This window comes from Elaeis guineensis, chromosome 5 (assembly GCF_000442705.2).
Source record: "Elaeis guineensis isolate ETL-2024a chromosome 5, EG11, whole genome shotgun sequence".
In the NCBI taxonomy this organism is placed as follows: domain Eukaryota; kingdom Viridiplantae; phylum Streptophyta; class Magnoliopsida; order Arecales; family Arecaceae; genus Elaeis; species Elaeis guineensis.
Window position 1 is genome coordinate 125,004,822 of NC_025997.2, and position 11,108 is coordinate 125,015,929.

General features: G+C 37.2%; 1 protein-coding gene across 2 annotated transcripts; it reads left to right on the top strand.

The window, feature by feature from the left end:
- Positions 1-823: 823 nt before the first annotated feature.
- Positions 824-10,869, top strand: LOC105045935 (RNA-directed DNA methylation 4). 2 transcript variants are annotated; one of them, XM_073258436.1, is made up of 11 exons: positions 824-1,019; positions 2,224-2,344; positions 2,489-2,572; positions 3,669-3,763; positions 5,564-5,638; positions 7,143-7,184; positions 7,704-7,858; positions 7,943-8,061; positions 9,973-10,051; positions 10,149-10,222; positions 10,294-10,869. In XM_073258436.1, exons 1-11 carry the CDS (start codon positions 951-953, stop codon positions 10,524-10,526), a joined length of 1,146 nt encoding a protein of 381 aa, XP_073114537.1. In that variant the 5' UTR covers positions 824-950; the 3' UTR covers positions 10,527-10,869. The 2 variants fall into 2 exon arrangements, with proteins under 2 accessions (XP_073114537.1, XP_073114536.1); XM_073258435.1 differs by having other exon boundaries at positions 826-1,019; positions 7,140-7,184.
- The last annotated feature ends 239 nt before the right edge of the window (positions 10,870-11,108 follow it).

Below are 11,108 nucleotides of genomic sequence, written 5' to 3' on the forward strand. Positions count from 1 at the left end.
ATGGTTTTCCTGACAATTACTCAAGAATGTAGGTATCAACAACCCATACCATATGAATCATGTATTAAATATGATATTTTTTTGCGAATTCTCAATTAAACTATGTCTAGTTTGGCACTGTACATTGTTGAGCTTTAGTTTCGGAGGAGTTAAGAGTATTTATCTAGAAATGCTTGTTTAAGCCGTGTCATGAGCTAGCATAATTATCTAACAAATACATGTGCAAGCAAGCAACAACAATGTATGCTACTATTAATCATGTAGCATGATGTTATAAACTTTTTTAATTGCATGCTTCAAATTTAAAGTGTTGCAATGTAGAGGTCCACATAATCTGATTCCACATTTCTTATACATTGCACAAATACTTCTAAGATAGATATCTTTACATTTTTACTACTCAGAAGAAATCTAGAAATATCTAATACAAGCACATTGATTAATTAAATTTTCTAGTTAGCCGCTCTGGAAAGACAAATAAGAGAGCGAGGATATCTAACCCCTATTTCTAATGAAAAAGATTAAAGATAATGCATGCTTACTATTTTAATTACTTTAACAATGTCCTTTTCGATGCCTTTGTGTGATAATAAAAATTACCTTGATTCATACAAAAGATGAACAATTTCAATTTTGGATCCATATCTATTTTGGTTTCCTTTTTATCTAACCATGGACATGAAAGGGCCACCTATATAGCGGCTAGCCAAATCACCATCAGAGGTCCCTGAGATGCGCAGGGTCCTCGCAGTCAGCTGCGCTCGCATCGTCGAGCGACCGCAGGCAACTGCGACCTGGTCTCGTCCATTCTTGAACCCTTACGGTCCTCCTCGGGAACGAAAACCGCTTGACCCGCGGAGCTTAAGCAACCAAAGAGCGCTTTGGAACCCAAATTCCATATCCGTATCCTTCCTCTCCTCCATTGTTCTCCCGCTTCTCCCCATTCCGACATGAAGGCGGGCGGCAGAACACCGGATGGGTGCTCGAGAGGGCGAGGGATCCCTCGGGGTCGCGAATGGGTAGGCCGATTCGTCGATTTGTTAAAAAGTCTCCTCGTTTATTTGATTTTGTTATATTCGATACTAGAAGGATGAGATTCGTTCTCATGGTGACGTTGGTGATGGGTTTCTGAGTTCTGTTTCTCGAATTTGTGAAGGAATTTGAGATGTGGGTTGCGCTTGGTTGCATTTCGCAAGGAAAGTCGGTTTTTTGTGTAGCATTATGGGAATTAGGGCTTGGAGAACAACAAAAAGACATTCTTTTGTACTTGTTAGGGTATTGATTGGGAGTTCTAGAGCAAAACCTAGTTTTTCTTTGTCTGAGATGCGATACCGTGAGGAGTGCCATGTGAAATTTGGAACTGAATGGGGAAAAAAATGGCGCCTTTTGAACATTTTCTCTTGGCATCTCATCGTTTTTTTTTTTTTAACTTGCAAAATATGGATTAGGACATTTGGAAATTGGAGGGGGTTAGGAACATTGTGGTTTTTCTGGAGCCGCGATTTAGTATAGATTATGATTTTATTTCTTCTCTAATTCACATTCACTGTACCTGTTAATATAGTGGTATGAATTTTGTGACTGCACTCAGTTGATTCTGTTTCTGTGCTTCTGCTGATTCTCTGAAATAGAGAATTTAGTAACTGACATTGAGTGTGTTAGGAACTTTTTGCTTGTGAGCATTTCAGTATGAAAATTGAACCACGGAGGTAGTGCTGAAAAGCTGATGCACTGTTGGCAGGAGTATGTCCTCTAATGATAGTTTTCTGATAATGTTACCAATTTTGCTCAATCTTGTTATTGGAATCGATAGTATGATATAGCTGAGATGTTATGAGGACCTAAGTCAAGAGGCACACTGGCCCAAAGTTTCTTTTACAATGCTGTTTTTTCAAGTATACTAGACGTGATAGGCGCTAATATGCTCGATCCGGATGAGGTCCCGGCTTTCTGAGGGTCTCTTAAGCTTTCACCATGGTAATGAAAAAGGAAAAGAGAGAGCGAGCTCCGGAGGTGAAGAGTAAAGCAGAGAAGAACGAATCCTAATACGGAAAGAGGGTAAAAATTTTAGGAGGAGCTAGGCTGCAATAGATCCATAGGGCACGGGGACCTCAGAAAAAAGAAACCCTCTTTTCCCCCCTTCTCTGGTTCTCTCCTTATTTCTAATAAATTCTCAAAAACCTAACTCTAATCTATTCTAATTCTGCTTTGTTAATCTCGAAGGCCATGGCAGAGCTTGGAGAGACCTCTGTTTCGTCTCCTCCTCCATCCAATCTGATGAAGGCAAAGCCGGTTGTCGTTAGGGTTAAGAGAAAGCTTTCTCAGGCGAGACTCGACGCCTTCTGTGAGTTTGTATCTTGTTTTCCCCTCTCTCTCTCTTTTCCTGTATTTCTTTTTGTTTCCAGCTTTAATCTGCTCGAGTTTATTCGCTTTTGCGAAGTAGATTGCATTATTTTGATAGTGGAGACTCTTTTGTTGTTGTTTCCAGGGTTGGAGATCAATGAAAGGCCACTTAAGAGGGCCTTGTTGGATCTTGGAAGCCTCTCCATCTCTGATTGCTCCACGGGAAAAGGCACTTCATACATTCAATGCTCTATTATATAACCAGTTTAAATTCTTGATTACAGTCTTTGCTTTTTAAAGATCATATTTTTCATGAGATAATTCATTTCAAGCAATTTGCTAATAGATTGTTTGGACAAATTATAGCTTGACTGGAAGGAATGGCTGAGCCACTAAAGTAGAACAGTTCTTTTTTGATGGAAAAGGAGGCAAAGAGCCACCTGTGCCTCATATCATAAAATCATGTCCTTCCCATTTTCGTATCGCATGCAAATTTAGTATAATCAGTCAACAGGGTGGACCATTAATGGTAGGATGAAAGCTCTAGCTGCCATTGTCCACTGACTTCTATAGTGACATGAAAGCATAATTAATATATGCAATCTTATAGTTTGATGCCCTATACCTTTCTAGATAGTTTATCTAAAATCCGTATAATGATAAGGTAGCTATACAAATGTAAAAGAAGTCTTCTAAAGTAATTAAAAAATATCTTCGAAATGTTTTGACATGGATTTAGACTTCTTGTTTTAAGATTTCAATTACTTTGGTATCTTAAGCCTTGGATTTTTTCCCCCATACAACAAGATTTTTGGTACCATGCATCCCTAAATACTTGCAATAATTTGCATATATGCATGAGTGCAAGCATGTGTTAGTGCATGTTTTCTTCTGAAAATGTAATGTTTTCTTAATCAATCAAATCATTTGAATCCATTGGTCTGTTTGATTAAGGGTCACTTGCCCAGTTAATATGTCGTGTGATCTTTTGCCTATAATTCAGAGATTTGATGATAGACTTTTTCTTTATGCTTTTCTGTTGTTTCTTATATGACATGTTTAGTGTCAATATTTTGTGATTATTAAGAGGAAATAGGATGGATGCTGGTAAAAAAATATCATAAGAGATTCCTTGTAACAATAAAATGGAAAAAGTTAAAAGACTAGAGGGAAACTTTGGTTGAGGAGTGGAAATATTGGATGAGGAGCAGAAGCATTTAGACTTTGATGTTTTCAAACAGTATTCAGTTTGTGGCTTTTGTGCATGACTTTCACGATCTTTCTCTTTGTTCATTATTTTGTATTTCTTCTTTGCTTGCTTGCAGTCCTCAAGGAGTCAAGAACAAAGAAGCTATTGGTGCAACATGTTGAGACTATAAGGCACTCTGAAGCCATTAAAGATGTTTTGCATTCTTTTCTGGTTGGCATTTCATCTTGCTTCTTCTTAATATATTTTCTTGCATATTGTCTCTAAACATGCCAACCAGATGATATCCTACTTTTGGGGTTATATATGTTGGTTAAAGCAGTAACTATGTCACACCATTCTTATTTTGCTGATTAAAGTAATTGATGGAAAATGAAATATCTGTTTCAATGCCTGTAACCTCATGCAATTCTTGTATACATGAACTTGGGAATTGATTATATTAAATCATTTTCTAGGAGAACTAAACATAGTTCCTTCAAATATGCTCGTTTCAACTTGAATTTTTTTTCCTAGAATAGACAGTCTATGTTTGAAGAGTTTTGCCCTCAACATATCCAGAAGCTGCTCCAAAACCCAGGGGTTTTTTGATATTTCATGTCAGACCAATCTGTGTATGGCATTACATATGTTAGAACAATTGGTCTCTAGTTGATAAAATGGTCCATTTTGCCTTCATAAAGAACTCAAGTGGCAGGAAAGTTCAATTATCATTTACCTTCTTTCAGTTGGCTTGAGCTGCATTTTTGAAACGGCAGATTCTGAAGTCAGTTGGCTTGATTGGAGTTTAAGGTTACTGGTAGGAAGGTGGAAAATTTCCTGCTTGTATTTACAGAGGTTACAAGTTGGAACACTGTGGTGCTTGGTGTGGTTGGTTAGTCTCTTTTTCGCCATTTTCAATTATGCTGCAGTAGGGACATCCCATATAGATTTGTTTGGAACTGTTGCTGAGTTCACAGTGTCTTGTCCCTTGAATAAGTACTTTTTGGAGCAAGAAGGGAAATTCCTAGTAGATTCTTTACTTGAAAAAATGTGCAAATTTGCTGTGAGTTTACCTCAAGTTAATGCATGCTTGACAAAAAATCTGTCATACATCTGCCCCTGCAATTTAAGAGTACAACTTGCTAGAATAAGTATTTTTTTCATAATTTAGTGGTCTTTCCATGATCAGCTGCTTATTGGCTTCCTCCCTTATTTACATCCTAGATCATTGCCATCATTTGAAAAGCTACCACCCAAGTTAATTTTGTTAGTTCATTGGCTTTGTTTTGCCAAAGAAAGTAGATGATTTTGATCCTATTTCATGTGGAGTTGGATGAACTCGGTAGAAATGTGATTTGTAGTGTGATAAAATTCATGAATCATGGGTTGTCTCTATGAGGTGGATTAGAAAATTGGGTTCATGTGCTTCAGGTAGGTAGATCATGTGCTTCAGGTAGAACCTGAATCAAGTTTCTGGGTGCTTAATCTGATTGTTTAAGGTACAATCAAGAGATAAATAATCTGCTCAATGAATATCTATAAAGGTAGCAAATTTTAAGATATTGTGTCATAAATATGATGGTAACTTGCTTTTGCATGCCTTTATGTTTTTTTTCCTGCGTGGGTTTTCTCTGTTATCATTGATGTTTCCATATAATGGCTATAATTAAAGAAAATGTTATGCATATGATTTTTTGTTTAACTAAAATGATGCTTGTTATGTGACTGCAGCATTTAATATGCTGAAAGTGCCATTCCTTAATATTTTTAACTTTTAATTACGATTATCCAAAACAGCATGCACTGTTTTGGGAGTCAGATTAAACTTGCTTCTACTTTTTAGCATGACATGGTTAATCACTTTGCTATTCTTGTATTTTCTTGTTTTACTTTCTCTGTGATCTTGTTTTCCTTATTTGAACTGTGAATTTCTTTTGCCCTATGTGGCACTGTCATGTGGTGTTGAGCAAAAGCATAAACGGCCTTGCAGACATGTATGTGACTGTTTATTTCTTTTTTTTTTTTTTCAAGCAACCTGGTTCTAGTGGTTCAAAAGAGTTCAAAAGGAAGATTGAAGAGCGGAGGAGTGCACATAAACAAGATAAAGTAAGTATAACATCTATTTCTATTGGTTCATTGGAAGGTGAGGGACCTTTACCCCCTCTTTTTTCTTTTATCACATGACTTTTTGTCCCTCATAAGGAGATTTGATTTAGACTGGATGCCAGGCCTTGTCTACATACAGGTCAGACTATGGGTGGTCATACATGCTCCATTTTGAACCTGGGAACACGAGCCTATTCTGACATCAAAACCAAATCAATATATCCCTAGCTTGTGTATATTTGCTCTGCACTGCTGGTCAAACAAGGTTTCTCATGCTTGGCTGGTTGACTTGATAATTTCTTCCACCCTCTTAGGGTCTGTTTAGATATTCCTACAAGATTAGGCTGAAAGTCCTGCAGGATTAGTGGATTGGGCTGCCCATTTAAGCATGGATCTATCAACCAAACACCTAATCCAAATCCTTTGGTGGTCTTTTTTTTTTTTTTTTTCCTGCAGTCCAAAGTCTAGGATTTGGGCTGGGATTTGGGAAGGTCCTTGGAAGATGCAAGCTAGACAGGCTGGCAGGCCCAACCAAACACCTAATCCAAATCCTTTGGTGGTCTTTTTTTTTTTTTTCTTTTCCTGCAGTCCAAAGTCTAAGATTTGGGAAGGTCCTTGGAAGATGCAAGCTAGACAGGCTAGCAGGCCCAACTCCTGCAGGATTTTCAGCCCAATATTGTATGAATATCCAAACAGGCCCTTATCTTGTCTGGAAACCCAAATAAACAGTCCAAGCCATGCCGACATGCTATTCTGGCACATACTGAGCCTAAAAGAGTTCTGAACCCAAGGATAAGCCTTAGGCATACCTGTAACCTGAACAGATATAGAAAGAGCTTGGTCCATTTGCATCTTGAACTGATGGGCATTAAAACTGGCCTGGGCTTGATATACTGAATTTTGTCAAATGTAACCTCATATGATATCACTTCATGCTAATATTGTGTTTTGGATGCTTGAAAACTGATTGCAATGATGGAAGTATGATCAGTTAGTACCTAAAATATTGGTCCGGAACATGATAGATGTATGTCACAGACATGATATACATATGTGTAAGACTTGTACATATGCATCTGGGTGTATGGTTGACTTTGCAGGGGGGAAATGAGAATCTTAAATCTCCCACATCCCCAACTTTTATGCACCAGACTCTGCTAACCATCAATCTGTTGCCGACTCTGAAAATTTTCTCTTTTTTTATATTTTTAATTAGATGAGTAAGGGGAAACTGCCCCCACAACCTCAAATCAGAAATAGTTTTGTTAATCAATAAAAATATGGGTTCTTGCCTTTTTAGTTTTTGCTGCTATTTTCCAGTTGTCTCTTTTAACAGGAGTGTTGAGAATGGGTAACCAACTCCAAGTTGGCCTTTTATTATCTCCCTTTTTTGCCTTTACTTGGTCAGTGTTGCTGTGATGTTCAGTTTGTCGGTCATTAGTTTCAGTAATTGAAATGTTTAATTCAACTGTCAGTATTAACAATTTATAATTTTTTCCAGCAGAAGCAAGATCAGCTACGGTCTGCAGCTATACAAAAGCATGAGGTACATTTCAATTTACTTAACATTTTTTTCTTTCCGGTGATTAGAGGTGTGATTTATTATGGTTAGTTACTACATATAACCTCTTTGTGATGCATGATACTTGTTTCCTACAGGAGGGATGGAAATTAATCTCCTTCGTGTATTAGACCTGTACTTATTAATCCATTTGAAGATATTTAGTATTCCTTAACAGTCCATTAAGAAATCTTTCTTTCTTTGTAACACTCTTTCACCGTCAACATGGTTCATTATTTTAGTGTGGAAATGATCAGAAATTAAAATTTGTCTGACTGGTAGATTTTCATGCATAGGGGTTAAGTGTCACACACACGCACTCTCACACTCCTTGCTTCTGGTCAGATAATTGAAATTTGTAAGAATCGTTCGGCAGGTAGAAGTACTTGATTACTGTCTTATTATAGGTTAATCTTAAATGTCGGTATAAAGGAAGTATTCCAACATCTAGGTTCCATATAAGATTGACTATTTGTTTTTTTTTTTTTTTTGGTTCCTTCCTAGGATCTAGCAAGAAATGCTCGTTTTGAACAAATATGGAAGAGCAGAAGGGGCTGTACAGATCCGGATGAAGATTCCTTGCGCGAATTATGCCATCTTTATGATGTTGTTCAAGTTGATGTTGAGGATAGGACATCTAGGAAGGTGCAAAAGCCAGAGTAAGTTGTATTTTTATGTTTTCCAATTTTTTTGGTCATATCTGTCTCCTGATTCATAATTACTACCACTTGATTTTCATGCAGAGTTTCCGATCTTGAAGATAACGCCATTTTGTGTAACTATCTGCCACTGATAAGGGAATATCTTCCAACAGCTGCTGCAGAGATAGAATCTGATATGCGTGCTTATGCATCCAGAGAAGGTAATCTCTCATATCTTAAAGTTATACTGACATCCTCAAGATTTCACTAATAAATTTTAAGCATACTTCTGTGATTCACTGATCATCAGCAGTATTCAAACCAAGCCTTCTAGATTATAATTATCGATTTAAAACTATCAAGGCTTTTGAAATACTTCATTTGAAAATCACTAAATCTGCACATGCATTAGGCGAGAATAACACATGCGTAATGTGAAGCACGCCCCTTGCCACTTAAGTTGTGGATCTCACATGAGTTAGATGGGGAGCTGACAAAAGCAGGATGTGTTTCTGGCTTACATTGCACTCAGGCAGATTTTTCTTACAAATGCATGGAGGTCCAGCATCCTCTATTTTATACTTCCACTAGATATATTGATTTAATGGGGACAAAAGTTCTAAAACCAATCTTTGCAGTATAGCAGTTTGGAAGGACGGGAAGACCTATAGGATGACATGGATGAAAGTTTGAGGAAATATTCGGAAAAGCTTGTGGGGACATAAATTTAAATCCCTCAATATTAACAGTGGCGGTAAGATATTTGAAAGCTAACGAAATTTTGTGTTGTCATTAATTTTGAAGCCCGCAATATGACATGATAAGATAGTTGATAGCCCTCAATATTTGGGTTCTGGTTTGGTGGGAGGGGTTGAGTGGGACTTGGAGAGGAGTTCCTTATGGGTGTAATTGAACAACAAAAGTAACCCTGTTGCACCAAATTGAACTTAACAATTAATGGCTAGTGAGTTATTTTATAGCCAACCATGAATTTTAAATCCAACTATGAATAGTTAGGATTAGGTTACTTTACTGCTGTTGGTTTCTACAAAATGAACAAATGGTAGAAGTGGGTCTAATAGGATGGATCTTACAAAGAAAACAAACCATAGTAGCATTAAAATTTAATGCAGCAATAAATTGCATTTAGGTACTGTGAATCTAAAAACGGGCGGCCCAGTGCATGAGGCTCCCACCATTGTGGGGTCTAAGGAGGGTTTGAGATACATAGCTTTACCCCACATACATAGAGGTTGTTTCTGTGCTCCAAACCCATGACATCTGGATCACAATGGTGCAACCTCACCATTGCGCCATTAAGGTACTATGAAGGTAGTGGTGAATATTTGAGATCAGATTCCTTTATTGTGATTAGCTATATAAAATAAGAAAAGAAACCTTAGTGGTGAATAGTGAATTTCTTAGATTAATCTACTAAAGGAAACAAACCCTTGTGGCACTACATTGTAATGGAGCAATGATTTGCTATTAAGGTACTTAAAGCTGGTGATGAGTAGTTCGAATGGGAGTTCTTTATTGCTTTTGGTTGATACTACATAGGGTGGGGTGAGTGTGGATGGGTTCCTATAGGGCTTAATCTAATGAAGCAACCTAAAAAATAGTGTAAAAAGCTTATGTAAGTGCTTGTGTTGGTAGTATTCTTGTTAGCTTTCTTAACGAGGGTGTCATCCCATCTGCACAAAATCCTATGTCATCTCATCTGCACAAAATCCTATCTTTTAACTGTTACCATATTCAGTTCCTGTCACTTAAAGCATCCTCTGTGGAAGTATAAATATGGAGTGCAACTATCCAGTAGTATCAGCCAATTAACTAAAAAGAAATGGACCTTTTTGAAAGATTCTCTGATAATTTCCCAAAAGGCCTCCATATGCCCCTATAATGTTATACATTCTGAGAAATAATGTCTATGATGTTATACCTTCTGAAAGACGTTATTTAGATATATACTCCTAACTCGTATATTTTGTAAAACTAGTTCCTACAATTTGGGTGTCATGGGTCTATGCTATTTTGGGAGTATTAATCAGACAGACAAATATGTTATAAATTTGGAAATCTATTGTCACCTGTTACATTCCTTTATGATCGTTCTGTGCCATGATGAATAGATAACTATGTCTATGACTTGTACACTGTGGATGATGGTTTGAAAAATAACGAGGCAGACAAGGCAATTGATTATCCACTGTAAGGAAACTTGATTCATGTCATTTTCTTTCTTTAATTTATATGATTTCAAAGTGGATTTCTTTAAATAATATTGACATATGAATTGCCTTTCCAGGGTGCAAGTAGATGTTGATGATGAGTATTATGATGGCCCCCTGCAATCGGAATATGAAAGTGATGATTCAAATGGTACGTATGTCTGTCCTATTCCTTTCATCTATGCGCGAGTGGCACTGAGAGTTTACTTGTTTGGCCTGCAGCTGAAGATAATCCAAGGAATGATTATCCTGACGAAGAGTTATCTAGGGATGATGAAGATGAGGATAGAGACCCTTTCAATGATTTGGAAGGTTCAGACTCTCAATATGAAGAAGAAATTGTTGATGTTGATGAAGAATCTGAAGATGACCAGAGATATGAATATCACGGAGACCAACATTATACCTATCCAGAAAACAAGTTTGATAGGATCCGTAATGCCAAGTTTTTGTGATGATGCATGCCTTATACCATTGTATTGTCCAAGTTGCAATCACTTTTGCGAATCTCTGATTGCACACTCCGTCAAATTAGCGTTACTTACAAAGTATGATGTCAAAACTTTATTAGCTGGAAAATACTGCCTTATCTGAAGCATATTGTTGAAAATGTGCTCCTGAGAATATTTTTGTTTATAAGGTTGCTCATGTCTGTGGATTCCCATTGTTTGGTCTAACATTTTTGGTGACTACAGAGTCAGATGAGAGTGAGTGGCTTTGTATAGGATTATCAGTAAGGGGTGCTAATCTACCATTGTTCTATTGATCGAGTGCAACCTATCCATTCATCTTGGGTCACTTTTTTTCACCTGTCATGCAATCCGGTATCTGATGGTATATTGATGCAAGGATGGTTTTACAAAGGCATCCAATGTTTGTGAAGAAATTTTTTATGCAGGTCATCAAGGCTTGAGCTTTTTCTGGTGTGGAATGCTGTCAGTTTAGTACGTATACACGATCGAGTCAAAATATAGCAAAGGATGATTCTTGAGAATTTTTTCAGCCTTGTAGATTTTCTACCATGCAAGGTCATCGTA